The 22,921-nt window shown below is 36.5% G+C and overlaps 1 protein-coding gene across 1 annotated transcript in view; it reads left to right on the top strand.

The window, feature by feature from the left end:
- LOC123865794 overlaps positions 1-22,921 on the top strand; it is a 53,267-nt gene that overhangs the window by 9,927 nt on the left and 20,419 nt on the right. The window contains exons 2-21 of the mRNA XM_045907028.1: positions 8,672-8,764; positions 9,666-9,727; positions 10,608-10,703; positions 11,040-11,202; positions 12,936-12,983; positions 13,342-13,425; positions 14,334-14,456; positions 15,336-15,467; positions 15,796-15,858; positions 16,289-16,466; positions 16,729-16,862; positions 17,309-17,448; positions 17,684-17,787; positions 17,923-18,047; positions 18,120-18,232; positions 18,318-18,455; positions 19,257-19,356; positions 19,965-20,065; positions 20,459-20,626; positions 21,081-21,176. Of these exons, the coding sequence (XP_045762984.1) occupies positions 8,710-8,764; positions 9,666-9,727; positions 10,608-10,703; positions 11,040-11,202; positions 12,936-12,983; positions 13,342-13,425; positions 14,334-14,456; positions 15,336-15,467; positions 15,796-15,858; positions 16,289-16,466; positions 16,729-16,862; positions 17,309-17,448; positions 17,684-17,787; positions 17,923-18,047; positions 18,120-18,232; positions 18,318-18,455; positions 19,257-19,356; positions 19,965-20,065; positions 20,459-20,626; positions 21,081-21,176 (2,223 nt within the window). The 5' untranslated portion in view covers positions 8,672-8,709. The remainder of the gene's footprint in view (positions 1-8,671; positions 8,765-9,665; positions 9,728-10,607; positions 10,704-11,039; positions 11,203-12,935; positions 12,984-13,341; positions 13,426-14,333; positions 14,457-15,335; positions 15,468-15,795; positions 15,859-16,288; positions 16,467-16,728; positions 16,863-17,308; positions 17,449-17,683; positions 17,788-17,922; positions 18,048-18,119; positions 18,233-18,317; positions 18,456-19,256; positions 19,357-19,964; positions 20,066-20,458; positions 20,627-21,080; positions 21,177-22,921) is intronic.

The raw sequence follows: 22,921 nt of genomic DNA, 5'->3' as shown, positions 1-22,921 counted from the left end.
TTCTCAGTAATTAAAATTCGTCGTAGCTTTCCTACCTAAAATCGCTATTAAAACTCGTTTTCCGACGAAATAACTGTTCTTGGTCTCTAAAACCCCCCAATTTAAATCCTTAGCTTTCGAAGATTATCTGCTGTGAAATCTCTTCTACCAAAACTAAGACGAAACGAAGTGAGAAGTAAATTGCAGAGTTAGAAACAGAAAATACGTATTGTTCTGCGCTCAACTCTAATAAAATGCCATCCCAGTGTCATCGGGTCATTTTTGCTTCTTCATTGACTTTTTATTTATATTTCGGATTTCAAAAAACAAGGATTCGTTTTGACATTGAGTGCCCCAAATCGTGAACACCTGGGGGCGTGAAGTCACCGTAAACCCGTGTCGCGTTCAGCTCACTCATTCGGATCGCTGAGTATGTAGGTGTTATTGCTCACCCTCGAAATAGCTCAAATAAATAAGGCTAGAAAATGATCATTAAAATCTTTGTGGAGCATTTATATTTTTCATCTAGGTAACTACATATTTATTTCAGATCTAGACTGTAGACAAAATTTAAACGTACCTTGTATGACTACTAACTACTTTATTGGTATAATCACTACTCGAATACGTTTTTGTCGGTAGATATGTCGTACTTTTCTGATGTAGACTGTGGAATTCACAAATTGTAGTGATTGTTATCCAAGATTTGAACAACAACTTGACCTACGGCTGGGCTGTAGTTATGAGAGGAGGATAGCTATAATTTTCTTATTTTTAAACTCGAATTTCTTAGAGAAACTTTTTCCCATAAAAGCGCGACTCATCGTCAAATTCAAAAGCTGAACATCCATCGAAAAGAAAGCACAATTAGTTATAATAGAATTGAATGATTGCAGATCGGTGTTCTTTGAAATGGCGTACAGAAAGAATGTCCTAAAATGAAAAGGTCACAAATGAAAAATGACCATTTATCCACGACGTCCGTAGACTTTGTCACTTTAATGCCCACTAATTTCCGCCCCCTTTTATCGCGGTTTTAGTAATTGAAGTCTCAAGATTTAGGTCCGCTCGTTTAAATAAAACCGCGCAATAATTCACAGGTTGAAGCTATCTTTCGTAAAATCGCTTCGTAAACAAAAGAGATCGGTCGAGTTGGCTGTGGCAGTGGTTAATGAGGTACAAAGTCAGACAAGAGTTTTTAAAAGATAGCCGATTTTGTTTTCATTGAATTTAAGTTAGATAATTTCTTTACAAGAGTTTTTTTCTCTTGGCTTAAGACTTTTTGATTTAGAATTTGAATTACTCTTTGATAGAGAAATTTTGAAATTTTCCCAAATAAACCAATTCTGAATCAACTAACACAGCGCACGAGGCCAATGAATAGTGCTTGTTTAGCTTAGTTTAGCTACGAAAAGCTCCATCCGGAAATATGGCAACGCAAGCAAAGTGCGTCGACGTGCAACTACGGCGCTATCGTCCGTTATGTCCGTCACCTCTCTAGATATTTTCACTATCAACCCCGCACCGGCTCACTACTAAGTACGGTACGGGTCTCCAGTCAGACTTCACACACCTTTAAAAACATTAACATTAAGTCTCAAGCATGCAGGTTTCCTCACGATGTTTAAACCCTAGCCTAATTCACGGCTCTAGATATCATGCCATAATTGCTAAGTTTCTTGAAATCGCTTTACAAACCTGATTGTTGGCAAAGTTTTTTACAAGTCTGCATTTTTAGAGATAAATTTTTGCAGGTCATTCTCGAATTTGTTACTTAGTCATCACACCTAGGTAGTTTAGTCTAAAGTCTAAAGACTCAAGAAGTCCTTTTATCTGTATGTAAATATCTACTCGTAGCGATACCATAACTCACAGACTGACACTATCAATCTTTGAAAATCGCTTAGTAAACAAAGAAGATTTACTAAAATGATTTAAGAAAATAGATTTCGGCAAGTTTGTACATATTTGATTTTGTTTGTAACTAAGCAAGTTTTAAAAATATCATAAGTAGGTATAGGTATTTTTAAAGGAAAGTTGAAAAGTTTCTCAGAGTATTTGCCCTTACTGATTTATACCTATAGCTACTACCTATTCAAGGTTTTTGCAATACGCTGCACTATAGCGTTTAACTTGCAGCTTTTTGTAGTTTGTCTTTCTTTTCATTTATTTACTTAACATACTTTATTCTAGTAAATTAATAATTATTGTTTTGTTTATATCTCTTCGTTGGATGGTTGAATCTTGACCATTGTAATTGACCAGTGTAAGTAATAAGTGAATCATTATCATTAATCCGACGCTGATACACTACTGAGCACGGGTCTCCTCTCAGAATGCTACTCTACTACTACTACTACTACTCACTAATAGTATGTAGTAATAGTAATTTTGTATATGCAGAATACCGGTGTTTGACGACAAGTGAAATCAGTATCTTTTTATGAAACGTCAAAACACGCACGTAGTATATATACGAGCTTCTATAAAATACTGGCATGTGAGTTGTGACGTCACAATGATTTGAAGTCCTTTTTAACCCCCGACCCAAAAAGAGGGGTGTTATAAGTTTGACGTGTGTATCTGTGTATCTGTGTGTCTGTGTATCTGTGTATCTGTGTATCTGTGTATCTGTGTATCTGTGTATCTGTCTGTGGCATCGTAGCGCCTAAACGAATGAACCGATTTTAATTTAGTTTTTTTTGTTTGAAAGGTGGCTTGATCGAGAGTGTTCTTAGCTATAATCTAAAAAAATTGGTTCAACCGTTTAAGAGTTATCAGCTCTTTTCTAGTTTTCTTGTAGAAAAGAAGGTTAGATAACCGTTAGGTTCATAATATTATGTCAATAGACAAATGTCAAGCTGTCAAGATTGACGTTGCCTAAATACATAATTATTTTTGAAAATGATGTTTTGGAAAACTCAAATACTTTGGATCGTCGGGGGTGTTATAAATTTTTAATTTACACTTGTTTAGTTTATCGATAATTTGAAATAGTTTTTTCACTAAAAATTAAGACTTTTACGTATTTTAGAAGACCCTCTATTTAATAATCACTGAGAAATAATTTTATTTTTGACATAGGCAAATACCGTATTGAGATACCTTCATTAATTTTACAATATGTCCTCGACATCAACTGTATACTTAGGTACAGTCTGTTGACGTAACTATCAACTATCAAGAGCGTTTGAACTTAATGATAATGTACCTACTATTAATGAACATGTACGCTGAAGTACCTACTTCGTAACTTATACTAGCACTTGACTTTGATTGCGTTTGATCATGATCACTTTAAAATTAACTTATACTATAGAAGAAATTGTAAATAATAAAAATTGCTTTGTAAGGAACAAAATTACCATAACATATTTGCAGTTCCCTCAAAATTCATTTCACCAGGCAAAGTCAGTAACACAATATTAATTTTAGAAATACCTACGCCAGGAGAATTCATATAATACTAGATGACGCCCGCGACTTCGTCTGCGTGGATTTAGGTTCTTTTAAAAATCTGCCAATTGCCAATTTCCGGAATGCAAGCTACCTCTGTACCAAATTTTGTAAAAATCTGTTAAACGGATGGGCCTTTAAGAATCCCGTGGGAACTTTTTGATTTTGCAGTATAAAACTAGCCTATGTCCATCCCCGGAATGTAAGCTAACTCTGTACCTTTCATCAAAATCGGTTTTTAAACTGTTGGGCCGTGAAAAGTTAGCAAGCAGACAGGCAGACAGATACACTTTCACATTTATAACGTCATTATAACCTTCTATAATGATGACAGTGATAGCGTAATTACTTCTTCTAAGACCTAGCGTAAAACATCATTCAAGGAAAAACTTGCATTCGAATAAAAAACTGAAAACCTTAAATCTTTTCCTTTTTCCGCTGGATTATATTTTAATGTGTAGGCTTAAGGCTGGTCGTTCGAGCGTATGTAAGCGTTTCACTTATCGGATGCACACGTTTGTAAATTAGTGTCATGGTACATTAAGCACGATATTGCGACGTTTGCTTAAAGATAACTATTCCTTCTATGTATTTACGAGTAGGAGGTGCCTAGGTTATTAAAATCACTTTCAACCTTATCAAAAGAAGAATGTTAGTTGTTCTACCTATCTAGTATCTACTAACAGATAATAAGCTATTTAAATAAGCTAGTCTAATAACTACTGTAAAAATCATGCCCACGTTTGCTTTTCAATACAGAATTACGGACCACTTAGAAATAGGGTGTATAAATACTGTGTAAAATGACGATGACTGAACCTTAAAAAGTTATATGAATTGTTCGAGTGCGTATGTTGGTGGCATGTGATGGCCATAGAGTCGACACCAGCCGTCAAATTATCCCAGCTCAAACCCGACAAAAGTGATGAAAGGCACTTCTGTACACTCAGTATGTATGACAGGGTGTTCCAAACGTTTTCATAATTACAATCTATATTTCTTCAGCTGATGTAAAAGATAAACTAGTTACCTATATGCTTTTGCAGAAACGAGCAAGTGACGCGTATGGGTTGTTCTTACCGAATTGAAACTCGTGATGAAACTGTGAAAAACCCAATTAAGTAGGTTCTTAGTAGGAGTAGAATAAAGTGCGTCGTTTAATTCATTCATTCTTTCATTTATTGCAAGATTGTAAGTACAAAAAAGATGTTACATAAATTATTAAGTAGGTACAAATCACAATCTGCCATAAAATGGCTTGCAAAAGTTACTAGCTCGATCTACATTTTGGATAAGTACATGCTTTTCTTCACGAAATTTTCTGCGAATTGTATACATTTTGGTTCAGCTAACGAAACATATGTAATAACTAGCTGTGCCCGCGAGTTCGTTCGCGTGGAATAGTGAATGTTCGCCGTGATTCTTTAAATTGACATAACTTTTTTATTTATGAACCAGTTGACATGAAATAAACACTAAATGTTAAGTGAAGCTTACTACAATATATTAGTGAAAACCGTATCTAAATCGAATAAGCCGTTTCTGATATTAGCGTGTACAAACACACAGACAAACAGACAAAAAAAAATTAATTACAATTTCGGGTTCGGCATCGATATAATAACAACCCCTGCTACTTTTTTTTATATATTTCCATTGTACAGACACCACTTTTCTACAATTTTATTATATGTATAGATTTAGGTTAGTCAATGCAGGTAGTGTTCTCAGCAATAATGTAGTTACATATTATAGTTTATAGTAGACTCCCACCATCCATCAGTGTAGGTAAACAATGAAATCAATAAATTGGTATTGTCTCGAATTTCAACACACACGTGTAGACAGGTCCAGCGCCATTTTCCGTTTTCATTTATCGTAACTACTATTATATTTTTCCCGTTTTTAATTGAGTTGCTGCTCATATTTCACAACGAAACTATAATATACCTACCTACGTAGTTGTGTAGCTACTGTGTGTGTTTACGTCGAATTTTTTATAGAGCTACCTTCGAGTTACGCATACCGCAGAATTCTTAACCAGGGACCAAAAATGGTAACTGCCGTTTTAACCGACTTCCAAAAAAGGAGAAAGTTATTAATTCAGTGCATATTTTTTAAATATTGGAACAGCGTGTAGGCCACTTTTGGCTATTTAATCATCCAGAAGTAATTTCCTGTAACGATGCAATAAGTGCAATACTTTTTTAACACGCGCACTGATGCTTCATTTTTATTCCATGCTGCGAAAAGTTCACAACGCTTTCATCATGATCATCCACAATCCGTCGCCCGCCGGTTCATTACGTAGAACGGATCTCCTCTCAGAATAAGAGTTTGGCCATAGTCTACCAAGCAAGCCAAATGCAGATTGCCAGACTTCATAGACCTTTGAGAACATTATGGAGATCTTTCAGGCATGCAGGCTTTTTCACCATGTTTTCCTACATTTTTAAAGCAAGTGATATTGCAGTGCTTTACCATTTCTGTATGTCATGTACCTATTCTATATCTGAATTCTGTGGTGAACACGGTATATTTAAAGTATATCCATTCCTAAAATTAATATCCTTAGTACTTATCACCTTGGTAATGGTCTAAGATTAATAATAAGATTCTGTTAAATAATAATATAGATGGTTGGAACCTGTATCATAAATTGAAAGATATTAGTACTTAATGTGTAATTTTATAGATCGTAATGTCACAGATGCGCCAAGCATAAACCGACAGATGTTGGGCTGTTGGCTATAAAACGATCCTATTATCAAGAGGATAGTTATTGGTTATTGATAGACAGGCTTCAAAATAATGTTTATTTGATCTCGTGCTACTTAATTACAGTGAATAAGTAAAAATGTAATAAAACCCACAAATCTGACAAAACGGCTAAATCGTAATTATTCAACTAATTATATTATTGCTAAGAACTTACTATCTTAGCGTATTATCTTTACTTGTGTGATTTTAGTACTTTAAAACCGGCTTTATAAAAGGAGTAAGGTTTTAAGCTTATCATCATAGTTATAGCAAGCGTAGAATACGTAGACGTGCTACGAACAGGTCTACGCAGCTACGCCTACTACGGACAACGATGTTACTCGTAGTACAGCTAGCTACATTAAAGTTTATTTTTCTGTATAATATTTTTTCTCTGCATCGTATTCCACATTATATTGAGGGTCGTAATCCCATCAGTAATGGTAGGGGATTTCTTGCAAGAATAATGCCACCCAGATCCTTCACTATTAGACTTATCTAAGAATATGATTTCAACTCTTAGGTTTGGACTCATTATAAAAAAATGAGACAGAGTTCTTGTTTTATGTCGTCAACTGTACAGTTAATTACACACAGTTTTAGTTTTAACAAAGTAATATAAAAGCATTGCATTTAAAACGGAAGGGCAAGCAACGGAAATATGAGGATGGGCCCTCGCCAACCTTCGCTCTCTAATTCCTGGTTATCACGAATACCGGCACATTACATTCCTTACAAAGTAATGAAAATAAGTACCGTCAATTAGAATAAAAATTTGAAAACGTATGTTTCTAATTTGATAACATACCTACAATATGGTGTTTTAGATTTTTCTAAAAATATGTAGTTTTAAAAATTACAGGGGCTCAAGGATTTGTATGTGAATTTTTAAGACCGCGTAACTTTGAAACCGAATATTTTAACAGAAATCTGGAAAACCACAGACATAGATATTAGTTTCTAGAATATGTCTGCAAAATTTCATGGACTTTGGTTGCTTAATATTCAAATGAAATCGGAACTACGATTGTATGAAACGAGTGACGAAGAGAGCCCTCTTAAAGATAGATTGAGCATTAATTTTGGCCATAAATAACCTTGCCGAAAAGAGCAATAGTTTAGAAGGAAATTATTTAGAAATTACCAGTTAAGTAAGTCTTAATTTTATTTATTTGTATTGAAATATTAATGCAGTAACCATTTCTGCTACTGGTAATAACATCGATACGTACTTTACAATGTACTTATTGCTTTTTGCGTTGTTAACAGGGCTCTCTCCGTCACTCGCTTCATACAATCGTAGTTCCATTTTCATTTGAATACTAAGCAACCAAAGTCCATGAAATTTTGCAGACATATTCTAGAAACTAATATTTGTGTCTGTGGTGTTTTAGATTTTTCTAAAAATATGTAGTTTTAAAATTACAGGGTCTCAAAGATTTGTATGTAAATTTTTATGACCGCGTAACTTTGAAACCGAATATTTTAACAGAAATCTGGAACACCACAGACATAGATATTAGTTTCTAGAATATGTCTGCAAAATTTCATGGACTTTGGTTGCTTAATATTCAAATGAAATTGGAACTACGTTTGTATGAAGCGAGTGACGGAGAGACCCCTCTTAAAGCCCCACGCTGTCTAAGGATCAACGACACATCGACACAGCAGTTCACCTACTTCTGTCGTTCAATGTGCTATTTGCTATCAGAAACCCGTTCAGTAATATCAGATGGCGTGTTCGTCAGACGATCAGTGTTGTGTGATTAATCGAAATTAATGTACGGTTGACAAAAATGCTACAACGTGAAAATATCGTATAAATCATTCCTGAATTCGAGATTATACAAAATACATTTTTAACCCAGTTTTCCACTGTTGCACACATGATGATATTTGTGATGGATCTATGATTCAGTGCTGAAATGGGCCAAGGTTGGGTTTATAATATTAGACATAGCTCGCGATCCATGTCTTTGGGACATTTTCATTCGTTTGGAAATTCATTTTTTAGAATTATACCTGCGAAATTTCAAATTGCTAGGTCCTGTAGTTTGAGCTGCAAGTTGATATGTTAGCTTTTCATTTTAAATATATAGATATAGATTTTCTATTGCCTAGATATTGAGTCAATCTTAATTTCAATCTCAATCTTATCTGTTAACATTCGGTTTCCTATTTAGCTATTCGAGTTTCGGTCTCGGACCTACAATTTTTCTGAACTATGCGTATTTTTCAGCAATTAATTAAGTAATATTAAGGCTTTAACGGTAAAGGATAACATCTGAGGAACCTTGCCTGAGTGTTCATTAATAATATTTTCAAAACTGAGTGAAGTTTGCCAATCCGCGCTTGTTCAGCGTAGTGAACTACGGTCTAAATTCTTCTCATTCTGAAAGGAGACTCATGCTCCGTAGTGAGCCAGCGATGAAATGATGACTTAGACCTATCAGAGTATTTGTGATGTTATTTGCAGTGATACCAGAATGATGGAGTGGTGAGCTCGCAGACGGCATGGCGGGCATGCCCTTGTTGGGCAACAGCGTGGGCGCGGGCGAACTACGAGAAGGTATTTTAGATACATAGTACATACTATTACTCTATCTACGGAATGAAGTTAGTATAGTGTAGAGGCATGCAACCTCTACAGTCGCCGTTGACGTAGTATTCATTTCAAAAATATAGTTCCGTTTGTATAGGTTGGTGAATCAAAATGGTTATAGCCCACTGCTTTGAGATTTTCGTCTCTACCATTTTTATGGGATTACATAAGAGAGGGACCCTATACTGAACTTCTTTCCGAACATAGAGTAAGCGACCCGGCGCGGCGCGCGCCCTCCCGCATTTTTTACAAACAAGCATTTCACCACGCAACACCATAGACACGTACTCTCAAACAAACTCTGCATATGTTTCATTCCGACACCGGATCATCCTTAGATGTTTACTCTACAATGCACACAATTGCATAGGATAGGAAATTTGCTTATCCTGCACTTGTAGTAGTGGCAGGATATTAATATTATCACTAGTTGTAGTTAAATATTTACCTAATAAAAGAAATATTAAAAACTCCAGACACTATTAATCTTAACAATATGAGACAAAGATGTGCTCTAAAGTGGGTGTTCTATTCCAGTTCATCTTAGTTAGTTCTAGTTGACCACACCACGATCTGAGCCTTCGTCTCGCGAATAGGGCACGTTCTGAATACATTATAAGTTTCACTTCGTGTTTAACTCTATGCTATCATATTAACATATACTTAGTAATTCCCTATCCAGTTTTACGTGCTCGTATATGAGAATAAAAAATTGGGAAAATGAGTTTTCTAAAAATTCGTGAAAATAAGCTTTATTTTTAATAACGATATATTTCTCGCCAGTATGGTATGGAGTATGGACTCATGGAGAGGGATTTCTTATAATATGTTGTTGTATAATATAATGCGTTTCTCGTGTTCTTTCTAGATGCAAGTAACAGATCCTCTAGTAGTGGCTCGCGCCGCGGCTCGTCTCCTCCCAAAGGGCAGGTATGCTATTATATGGTAGTGATGGTGTAACGATTGCAATCACGCGTCTGATGGGTTAATCTTTGCACTGTTACTATACTTAGTGAAGATTAACAGTTGCAGCATGAATGCTATTTTATAGTTTAAATTGCGATTGTACCAATCACAACTTGCTAGATATATGGAGCCTATATTGTGATGCAACAGTAATACATTTTAAAAGCTGGGTCTATAACCAGACGATCCATTTTGGATCAGCGATCAGTCGCACTTCTGCTACACGCTCCAACCACAGAGCTCCAACGTTCCACTCCACGTTGGATCATGATGCTCGCGTACCAGGCGCGCTCCGATTGATCGATCGTCACGCGTTGTAACACAATAAAACGTTGACTGCAACTTTGAAAATCACTTCTTAACTTTACAGACATCAAAAACATATTACATGACATAACATATTTTAAGGCCACTAGGAATAGTTTGTGCGACAATTACTAATTTGTATTGTATTAAGTGATTGTCGCACAAGCTATTCCGGGCTCAAATATTATATCAGACAAAAATTCCACGAACATTAAACGGCCAAGCCGTTCTTTTTTAACCAAGATGTAGAGTTTGTAGAGTCAGAGCTTGTAAGTAGAGTTATTTGGTATTTATTGTTATAAATGTGATACACTCAAGAGCACTTAAGAGCTATATATACTTTGAACTTGGGATAGGTTCCATGGGCAGCGCAAATCTAAGCTCAGCTAGGGGCTTGGCCTACTAGAGATCTCATAACTTTTTAACAGTGAAAGCATTATGAACTTGTGAGTCTTGGCAACATTTTACATGAAATGTTTTTGGTGGGATACTTATCTCCTAAAAATTCGTTTTTTTAAAATCCATTTTTTTGAAACAGGAAGTGGATGTGAGTGATCACAGACCAGATCTATCGACCTCACTCCCGTCCCGGCGGCCCACCAGCTACGAAAGGGAATACAAAGTCCCTACTGTGGTAAACCTTGCTTATGTTAAGTTATCATATCACTAGCTAATACCCGCGGCTTCGTCTATATGCATTTGCAAATCACATCGATCTATTTCTCCATAGCGACAACCCATGACATGAAGGACAAACCACCAAAAAATAAACCAAAAAATAAACACACTTTTGCATTTATAATATGGGTAGTGGTATGCAATTCACTTTACCAGCTAGAATAAAAAATTTGACTATGATGTACGCACATAAATGGGATGGTATTTTTAGAGTATGTTCCTGACTTACAATCGTTACAAGGCAGTTAAGTGCTATTACTGACCCATTTTAAATCCTACAAAACTGTTACAGGCATCACTAAGTGGCGCAAATGTGGTGACACACACGGCCCCATCTTACGAGGAGCAGCGAGCGAGTCCCGCGCTTTTGTGTAGAAATACTGGAGGAACCCCTGGAGGACGAAGCGTAAGAGATGACGGCTACTGCTCTGCTGGGAGTACGCCTCGGGCGTTTGGTAAGTTCGCCTTCGTAGCATTTGCCTACGTGTGTATTCATTGCCTCAGATTCACTAACAAAGCAGTGGTAATGTACGTGTAAAAATATTGGAGGAATCCTTAGAGGATGAAGTGTGTGAGATGGCGGCTCTGCTCCAATAGAAGTACGGGGGTTCAGTAAGTTCATCTTCGTAGCACTTTGCTACGTATGTGTGGTCATTACTTCTTGACAAGTAAACCAGCGGTAAACTGCGCATAAAAAATACTGGACGACCTCCTGGAGGACGATAATTATTTATCAATCACGTACCACACCACACCACATACTAAAACTAAAGCTACGAGGCTGGATTTTATAATGACATGAATTGGCTTAAAATTTAAATTTCTATTGGGTTTTGCATTTGATAATATAAACACTTTCATAAATATTTTTATTCAATGTCAAGATATCGCCAGTAGATGAGATTGGGAGTAAATAACCCTTGACGGAAAGACAAATACGTGGGTTGTTCAAAAGCAATAAATCCTACACTCGACGTCACTACACGATTCAAGTTTCCCATTTGTATCGCAGGTTGTGGACCGTAGGATACGGTGGAGTTATATAAATACCTCATGAAAATATTCACGTTTATACCTAATATACTTCCTTAATATTTCCGGTAACATCGTCCACGTGGATTTTAAAAATCTCCTGGGGATTCTTTGATTTGCCGGGATAAAAAGTAGCCTCCGGGATGCAAGCTATTTCTGTACCAAATTTCGTCGTTAATGATTGACTATGAACAGCTAGCAGATAGACGGACAGACACACTTTCGTATTTATGATATTAGTAGGTATAGAGTAAAGATGTTGAATATTTTTACTACATCAACCTATAATGTACAAGTGTAAATTAAAAATTTATAACACCCCCGACAAGTGAAGGTTACAGTAGGTAACTAGAAAAGAGCTGATAACTTTCAAACGGCTGAACCGATTTTCTTGGATTATAGCTAAGAACACTCTCGATCAATCCACCTTTCAAACAAAAAAAAACTAAATTAAAATCGCTTGATTAGTTTAGGAGCTACGACGCTACAGACAGATACACAGATACACACGTTAAACTTATAACACCCCTCTTTTTTGGTTGGGGGTCAAAACGGAGAGGTTCCAACTTCTTTATTGGACATCAATGACAGTAGGTAAATAATTTTTAATTAAAAATTAATTAGAAGTTGTTTGAAAACGTATTCGATAGGAATTTAAACGTTCAATTGATCGGGCGATCATCATCGGCACTCCGGTAAAGCGGCATTTTTTCGCATCGGCATCCCATTATATTGTAGGCTCGGATGCCAGCGTTATTGAGAGATCCTGGCATTGCAATGGGTATGAACCACAGATAACTTATTCCCTTATCTGTGGTACGAACGGTATTTTTGGTCTTCAGTTAGGTATAGATATCTAATCGTATTTTTTTATATAGTAAGATTTAAAAAGTACAGTACGAGTATATTTTTGAAAGATAGGATAAAGTTACTTTAGGTGAATCATAGGGACTTTTAAAATATTATACCTAGTAGGTATAGGTAAGTAAACATTCGATAACTCGCTTCACTTAATTATTAGGTGAGTACTAGTACTAGGTAGTTCTTACTAATTAAATAATGATAGAAATAACGCGACTTTATAGGTAAATACTTGGATCTTTTGCGATTCTAGTGAGCACCATTTGCATTTTTATGTTTGATTGTCTTGTTTCAGAGCACAAATCTACGAAAGGTTCTGTCGTCACTCTGTCATGTTATAAAAGTAAGTAGTACGAGTACCTAATCGTACCAAGGGCGTGCAGTAGAAAAATGAACAAGTGTAAATTAAAAATTTACAACACCCCCGACAAGTGAAGGTTACAGTAGCTAGAAAAGAGCTGATAACTTTCAAACGGCTGAACCGATTTTCTTGAATTATAGCTAAGAACACTCTCGATCAAGCCACCTTTCAAACAAAAAAAAAACTAAATTAAAATCGGTTCATTAGTTTAGCAGCTACGATGCCACAAACAGATACACAGATACACACGTCAAACTTATAACACCCCTCTTTTTGGGTCGGGGATTAAAAATAGAAATGAACTTTAAGTTACTTTATTCATAGTTTTTCCCTTTTTCAGAGGAGCCTAAAGTCCAAATCGAGGAAGAAGTGTACTTTAGTGAATCTTCTAAGCGTGTTAGAGGAAATAGTGTTGCGAAAACTGGTAAGTATTACCATTAGTAATACTTAAGTAAGTAAGTAAGTAAGTATTAGCCTTACTATGTACATTTTGCTTAAAGAGAACGTACCCGAGGCGTACGGACTGAATGGAAAGTGTAAAGGTATGGGATGCGTAGCAGTGCTACGGGTCCCATACCATTAACGACTAGTGGCTACGGTACTCGTTAGCACCAGTCGCTAGCCGCGCGTATAAGTTTGCGGTTGCGCTAAACGCTACAAGGCCGTTCTTCACTCGCGTGTGAATCGCGGTATGAAAGCTGGTGAACGCTGCGGACAACAGTGTGGAATATGGATGGTTGTTTCGCGCCGTTCACTGGCTTTTACACTGCGATTAGTACGTGAATGGAGAGCGGGTATAATGAAGTTTCTATGGCAAACATTAAATGATAAAAAGTAAAAGTAATACGTACGCCCTTATAATCTACCGAATAACGCTCGCGTCTGCAGTTCGATTATAACTTCGTTGCTGTCACTGAGTCGACCAACAGTTGGCTTTTTGAATCGGTTAAAGTTATTTAGGTATCTAAGTTCATGGCTTCTGTTCTCGAATGACAATAAAATTATTATTAGTGACGCGTCTTCTATGTTTTATTTAATGTTAGCTACATTAAATTAAAAAAAATTGGTTGTCTGTAAAGTCGGTTTACTGACGATAGTTGAACGTGACGTCAAAGGCCGATTGTGCTTCTTTGTCGCTCGTTCCGCGCTCTCGCTTGCACTTCAAGCCTTACATGGAACGCCTCAGAGCGAGGTAACGCCGCATGAGTCATGTTTTTTCGTGCGTGCAGCCGGCTCTATCGAATTATAAGACGTTGTCACGTCAAAAAAAAACAGATTGTTTTGTAGCCATATCTTAGGTTCATTGACTTTAACATAGTTTTCTTTTAGCAGAAATAAATGACGGGCGAGAAACTTGGGGCACTGGGGCGGACTTTCTTCTTTCGATAATCGGTTTTGCTGTGGACCTGGCTAATGTGTGGCGATTTCCTTATTTATGCTACAGGAATGGAGGCGGTAAGTAATTTGAATTAAATTAAATTCTATGCCAAATAAATTTCTGCGGGAAAGAGGCTGCGATCCGCGCTCTGGGGCCTACCTGGTCCAAAGGTTGTCCATCGCCATTCAGCGGGGCAATGCTGCCAGCTTGATGGGCACTTTTGGTCCAAGGGCAACGAGGGGTGGTCTTTGTGACGACGATAAATAGTAATGTTAATTTATTATTTTTATAATAATATATTGTGACATTCAAATAAAAAGTTACAATAAATTGAAAATAAAATTAAATTGAAATCTATCACCTAAGTGATTTAATTCAAACAGCCCGATCCATCCAGTACTTGAAGCTGGGCGTTCATAGATCAGTCAGTCAGTCAGTTACCTTTTCCTTTTATATATTACTAGATGATGCCCGCAACTTCGTCCGCGTGAATTAAGGTTTTAATAATGTCTGTTCCCGGGTTGTAAGCTAACTCTGTACAAAATTTTATCAAAATCGATTAAACTTTTGGGCCGTGTAAATCTTGCAGACAGACACACTTTCGCATTTTTAATAATAAATAAAACCTTTGGATTTAGATTAATTAGATTATAACTAACACGTTATTACGAAGCTGTGATAGCCTAGTGGTTGTACGTCCGCCTCCTAATCGGAGGTCGGGGGTTCGATCCCGGGCACGTACCACTAACTTTTCAGTTATGTGGTAAAGGAAATCATCGTGAGGAAACCTGCATGCCTGAGAGTTCTCCATGTTCTCAAAGATGTGTGAAGTCTGCCAATTCGCATTGGGCCAGCGTGGCAGACTATGGCCTCTCATTCTGAGAGGAGACCCGTACTAAGTAGTGGGGTGGAAATGGGTTGATCATGATAACACGTTATTTTATTTTTTTATTTAGGCGCATTCCTGATTCCCTATATGCTAATGCTGATCTTCGGTGCGGTGCCACTCTTCTACATGGAGTTGATCCTCGGGCAATACAATCGACAAGGACCGGTTACGATATGGAAGATCTGTCCTCTTTTCAAAGGTAAGCTACTTTTAAAATGAAGTTTGCCTGACCTCATCTACCTACCTCAGAGTTTTTAGGAAAAGTATGGCTGACTCCTATAATGCATATAGTGTTGTTGATTCTTCTTGCAAGAGGATTTCTTCTACCAGATACGTTCTTATCTTATCGATGTATTAAAATTATTATTAAAAGAATTATCTGTTCAGCTCTGTTCTCCCTCAAGATATTTGATAGAGAACAAAGATTCTGCTTCAGCCTCTGTTCATTCTAACTCTAAATTGATTTAAGATAAAAATTCTTTGACAATAATACATTTGATTTCTTATTCCATTGTTTTATTTTTCAGGTGTAGGTTTCTGTGCTGTGATGGTGGCGTTTTATGTATCTTTTTACTACAATGTTATTATTGGTAAGTTCCTATACCTACTTTTTTATTTTAAATTTAATAAGTACACATTTTATTCTTTGTCATAGTATTCAACAATGAAAATTAAATAAATAAATAAAATAATTAATGGATTACCCTTATTTGAATTTTTAAATTGGACGCTAATACATGACTGTCTAAAAAAAGAGTGTAGGTACCTAAATGTTTGAAGGGTTCTTATGTATACGTGTGTTTCTTTATTCCACCACAATTTCTAAATACATGGACAGATTTGGATGTATGTGGTATTGTTAGGATTCTTACATCATCCCGAGTGACACTGGTTATAAATTGTTTGGATAATTGAATATGGCGTCTCTATTTTCAAATTTGTTTTTATTTACTTTTTAGTTATTTTATTGGCAGTCGTATTTATGTTTTTTTTTTTTATCACTATTTATTTTCAACACAGGGTGGGCATTATACTTCCTCGTATCATCAGCTCGATCGGAACTACCGTGGCTGCACTGTGACAATTCATGGAACACCGAACAATGTTGGGACGCGGCGAGACTGAACGCAACGAATCGAACTGACATCCCGTACCAAGGACCTCTCTCGCACTTCACCCCGGCTTCAGAATTCTTTCAGTAAGGGTAGATTTAGGGGTTCCAATATTTAATTGAACGTCTATGCTTGTCTTTCTAGAAACTCCTAATTATACAACTATTTTCTGTCAAACTATGTGGACAAATGGTTCGAGATATTGCGGGTCAAATCTATGAGCTAATTATTTTTACTCTTACTTTACTAAGTCTTCGGATTCACGAGGCATTAATCACTGAAATCCGCTACAACTTTACTTAAATCAACCGAAATCCAGAAGAATTATGCCGTTATTTTTTGTTTTAGTCGGGCGGTACTTGAGATGCAGTACTCTGAAGGACTCAATGACTTAGGCTTACCGAAATGGCAACTCGCACTATGCCTTGGCGTGGTCTACCTAACTCTCTATTTGTCTCTCTTCAAAGGAGTCAAAAGTTCTGGTAAGCAAATAACCTTCAGCGGTATTCCCACTAGATTTTTACATTATTCAAGGGGCGGATCAACAAATTTCTGAAAAGCAAGCAACATAAGGGTTAAATGTTAAGCATATATTCCGCTGGCGTAAAATTTGTTCATGGGCGACGGTAATCACTTAACATCGTGTGACCCGCCTGCTCATTTGCTCGCTATTTATATTTTAAATTAACCTGTTAACTCGCAGTTGTTTTACCTACATGGTATTGAAAGAATTTTAGAGAACTGCTTACCGTTCCAACTTTAGGACTGATGATGTGACGGTTATTTCGGGACAATTTCGTTCCAAATAATCTTTTTTTTTAATCTTCTATCTAAAGATACACTTGCCTCGTTGTGTCCTAAAAAACTATCTTAGAACTACCTTTCACAAAAAGTTTGTCTGATCTTATCTGTTACCTTTGTGTTTTAGGGAAAGTAGTGTGGCTGACTGCTACAATGCCATACGTAGTGCTGTCGATTCTTCTTGCGAGAGGACTTTTATTACCAGGCGCTACCCGCGGCATTGCTTATTACTTGCATCCGGAATTAAGTAGGCTAAAGGATACACAGGTTAGAATATCACCCATACGATATACTCGTAATACTAACGATACGATATCTATGTCTTAGGGACAGTTTAATTTTTGGTTGTTCATAAGACACTTATCTAAAAGCATACCTTCAGTTAATCAGAATGGAGCTATTAGGGCCAATGCCAATATTTTTCAAATGATTTTCAATGTGGTACATATCTCATACTATCTTCGTATTATTAGGATTGTATTAATATTAATTTAAACTACAGGTTTGGGTTGACGCTGCAGTTCAAATATTTTACTCAGTTGGAGCCGGTTTTGGAGTACATCTTTCATACGCGAGCTATAACACGTTTCATAATAATTGTTACAGGTAACTGTTATAATATTTAAAAAGTATCTACTTGCATTTTACACTTTCTTTTGTAGGGTATACCACATCAACTTTTCTATGATAATGGACTAAGTACAATTTTTAATATCTCTTTCTTCGTTGTATTATTTTCAGGGATTGCTTGGTGACAACCCTGGTGAATTGCTTCACTTCCTTCTTCTCCGGATTTGTTATCTTCACGTATTTGGGCTTCATGTCACACAAGCAAGGTGTGCCTATATCCTCTGTTGCTACGGAAGGTAAGGCATATATTAAACTTGGATACATACATCAATATGAATAAATGATTTATCGGTTCATTTTGTTTCTAGGACCAGGCCTAGTGTTCCAAGTATATCCTGAAGCGGTTGCGACTCTACCTGGAGCCAGTTTATGGGCGATGCTGTTCTTTTTCATGCTCATCATGTTGGGTTTAGACTCCGGGGTACGGATTTTTTAATTTACATTTATAAATACCACAATTTAACCCGCTTGGAAAAATACTTAATATTAGAATGCGTCTATTTCAGATGGGTGGTCTGGAATGTGTGATCACTGGTCTGTTGGACCAGGCACGTGCAAGCGGCGCGCATTGGTTGCGTCGCGAGCATTTCACCTTACTCGTCGTGTGCGTTTCCTTCTGCGTCGCCTGCATCAATATTACTCCTGTAAGTATAGCAACAAAAACACAAAGCCTCAACGGCAGCGCAGTGCGTGTCCATGCGGCTTCTTGAAATCAAAAATTGATTCCTAATAAAGTCCTAAACTAATCAGCTCGTTTCAAAGGCGCACTACAGAAACGAAAGCTTCCTTTACGTGTTCTATCGCCTTTATAACGGGGAGTATTCTGAGTAAATGGCCTTATTCCACCTTCCATGTTTTCTACAATCACACCGCACGCCATCGTAAACGATTTCACCCCCAATACCTGAGTGCCTGGTACACTTCGACCACCTGTTGTGCCAGATCTTTTTGCAGTTTTGGTTTCTCACTAGATTTCAACATGGGGATATTCAACGAGAAAATCAACAAATATCTCACAGGCCGGCAAGCATGCCGGTTCCTGTTTTTCGGGTTGGTCTGTGTTTTTTATTGCATGATAGGCTTGTGCTTGACGACAATCATGCTTACGAGGTCTATGTTGGAGCGCGCTTGTGTAGAAGATGTTCAGTTTTGGTTTGAAGGTATTTAGGTTAAACTTGGCAGGAAACACGGACTCCGGAAGGGCATTCCACACCTTAGCGGTTCGTATCCGAAATGTTTAACAAAAAAAACGTTTCGATCGAGTGGATTGGATGTGTTATGTCCTACCATGGAGATGGATGGTGGAGACTGGAGATCGTCGTGCCACGATGCATTCGTATGATTTATACTACAGTAATAATTGCCAAATGAGTTACTTGGCAGTACCTGCCTATGAATTTGCTTTGCTAACTATCTACATGGACTGATTTTATTTTTGTTCATAGGGTGGGATCTACATGTTCCATTTACTAGATACATACGCTGCTGGTATATCGTTGCTGTGCTCAGCACTCTTCGAGGCGGTGGCGGTGTCTTGGTTTTATGGTAAGTTACCTGCTGCTTACCTACTATCTCCACTATAATAACAACATCATCGCCGGCCCACTACTGAGTACAGGTCTCCCCTCAGATTGAGAAGAGTTTAGGCCACCTAGATAAATCCTATAGTGATGGATTGGTTTTTTCTCTAGAGATACGTCGGAACCTAATTATAGACATCACAGGTATTAGCTAATGCCCGTGAATACGTCGGCATGGATTTACTTAGGTTTTTAAAAACCCGTAGATACTATTTGATTTTCCGCGATAAAAAGTAGCGTGACGTGAGCGTAGACGTGTTTTTTGTTTGGATAAAGTAATTAAATAATTACTTTATCCAATTATTAATTTTTTGTTTGGATAAAGTAATTAAATAATTACTTTATTCAAACAAAAAACACGTCGATACGTTCCTCCTTTACGGCATTGAAGGACAAATCAACAAACAAACACAATTTGCATTTTATAGGTAGTGGGAACCGCAACGCATGGAGATGAGATGAAATGAACCGAGGCGAGGCAAGAGCATCAACCGCACTCTTGCAACTCTTCTTGTCGCCTCGTGGAGAGTGTAGATGCAAAGTTAATGCTTTTTTTAATTTACTTGGTTACAGGACTGAAAAGATTTTCCGATGACGTAGAGGAAATGCTCGGCTTCAGACCCGGTCTTTATTGGCGGATATGCTGGAAGTTTGTCAGTCCAGTTTTCATTATTGTTAGTATTTTAATATTTTTCAATAAGTTTTTTTGCTATACCTACCTACCTACTACTTGATTCACCTCATTCTCTGGAAGTTTAGTTTTCTGACGGTTTCCCTTCTACCACAGTGAACTGCATACGTTTTTTTGTACTATATTCTGTGATTTCAACTTTTTACCTATTACGATTTACGACATACAGCCCCCTAACTGACAGACGGACGGACGGACAGCGGAGTCTAAGTGGGGTACTAGGCACGGAAACCTAAATAGCGTAATATCTACCTACCTACTAAATTAGTCTTAAAAGAGCACTTTGGTTTAAAATAGCAGTGATTGCAGTATTAATATTAAAAAAACTCCTAGTTATATCAAATTCTTACAAGACTTAATAAGATCTTAATTACAGGGTGTCGTGGTATTCGGCCTTCTGTACCAGCAGCCTTTGCAATACCAGCACTACACCTACCCGCAGTGGGCGGTTGTACTCGGCTGGGGGCTGGCCTGCTCCTCCATTCTGATGATCCCCATCGTGGCTATTTATAAAATCGTCTCCACACCTGGCACTTGTCGACAGGTATTATTTTCTATGCAAAATAAAAAATAGGTGTAAGGATTCAAACTTATTGGCGGTTAAAAAGTTACAACTTACATCACTAGATGCCGTCGTTTCGCAATAGCTTCAGATACCTAATTCACTGATATATTTCCGTCCCTGTCTCTCTTAAGTATTTCCAAATTTAAACCTTTACCTTATTCAACTCTCACCGCTCACTTTTGCCAGTCTCCAAAATATTGAATTGAATTCCACATTTTAAATTTATGCTGATCCACATTCTCGTCGAGGACAACATAATATGTTTGCCATTTTGGCATTAGATTAATTCTGTGTTAAGATTGAATTTTTAGATAGGTAATTCGTTTTATTGTCCGCTGAAGTAAGCATGTTATAAACTCTCATAGATAAAGCATTAAAACTAGAGGTATCAATTATTACGTACCTACTTAAAATGTGTGTTCTAATATTTCAGCGTTTAGCGTGCTGCATCTCTCCAGAATCAGAACATGAAGCGATCCGCGGTGGAGCTCCTGTTAGTCGATTCACTTGGAAACATTGGCTCTACGTTTAAAAAACTAAGGGAAATGAATCTACTTTGAAAATGGGTAAATATTGATCTGAAATGGCAGGACAGCATCAAGAAAGGCAGTGAAGTCCCTTTAAGCTAAGAAGAAAGGCAGACCAGTGCAGAGAGTGATAGTGAAATCTGATCTTCAAGGTCAATAAACAGTATGATATAATGATACTTCTAACTTTTCGGAATACTAATGTTTAAAACCAAGTAGGGAAAATTTCATGATGGCGATTTTTTTATACAAAATAATGGTCAACGTATGAACTTATGAAGATCGTGCGCATTAGCTTCAAGATATATAGCGTGGGTAGTCCTCATAATAATAATACTAAATTAATCGGGAAGGTCTCAACAGATGGCGATATTTTTTTTAACTTAATTAGTAAAATATACGGTAGAATTTAGATATTTGTGGGTAGTTAATTAATTGTTAAGTATATCTTAAGATTCTTAAGAGACGTTTCCATAACGGTAGTTACCTATTACAGTTTTTTGGTACAAAAAATATTTAGTTTTGATAGATAAATACCAAAAATATAATACTTAGGTACTTAATAATTACCTAATGGAAAAAAGTTGGGCGGGTCCCTTTATCATATTATAGCAAGTTCATATCAGTTAATGCTTATTGTATTACCAATACCTATTTAATCCTTCGATGTTTTTCGTATGCTTTTTATTAATATACAGTACATATTCAAAAAAATATTACATATAGATGGTTTGTGTAAATATAATGTTATGGGGAAAAAATCATCCTATAATAAGGACCTAACTTGCAATCAGATCTGTGACAAACACAATAATTTTGTATATAAACCCCATATTTGTATTATTATATACCTGGATGATGTACACATCTTCTACTTATATACTCTGCTTTACTTATATGGTGCAAATCCAAATATTATTTCAAACATTAACATTACGAGGCGTAATTAATTATACTGTTGAGTGTAATAAGAATTTCTTTAGTGTCGAATTTTGAAACTTATCGAAATTTAAATAATAATATATGTTGTTGTATTATTACGAAATTATTTTGAGAACTTAAAATTATTTATAGTAAATAAATAAATAAATGTTGGTCTACAACTATAGATCTTTGAATTCTCGTACTTCATAAAATTTAATAATAAATATACGAGTAAAATTCAGATATATTGTACAATGTATTCATTAATTGGTTGTAGCTTGTAGGGAGTAGATAATATATAATTATTATTAAGTAATATGTAGAGTGTAACACGAAAACAAAATTATGTATAAATATAGCAAACTGTTGACTTGAGAGAACTGTGATTGATGTTAGAATTTATTGTTTGTTAAAACATAGTTTATTAAAAGTGATGCATAATAACTGTTATTGAAACATAGATGTTTGTTTAAAAAACGGTCAAGTGCGAGTCGGACTCACACAGGTAGGGTTCCAGACCATCGTACAAGAAATAACTCTTTATTTATTTTTTTAATTTTCATGGTGGCAATTTTGATATTTTTAGAATTACTTATTGTAGCGGCAATAGAAATGCATATTTTGTGAAAATTTCAGATCTCCACTTAGGTATTATGATTTACGAGATACAGCCCGCTGACAGACAGACGGATGGACGAACAGCAGAGTCATAGTAATAGGATCCCAAAAGGGTGCCAACGGGATAACCCTGATAAGTCAAAAAAGAGTGTTTTAATAACAGTTTTTGACACAACTACCTACCTAGTTACTTCCTCACATCTAA

Source organism: Maniola jurtina, chromosome 5 (genome assembly GCF_905333055.1).
Source record: "Maniola jurtina chromosome 5, ilManJurt1.1, whole genome shotgun sequence".
In the NCBI taxonomy this organism is placed as follows: domain Eukaryota; kingdom Metazoa; phylum Arthropoda; class Insecta; order Lepidoptera; family Nymphalidae; genus Maniola; species Maniola jurtina.
The sequence above is the reverse complement of the archived record's forward strand: the minus strand, read 5'-3'. Positions and strand labels throughout refer to the sequence as shown.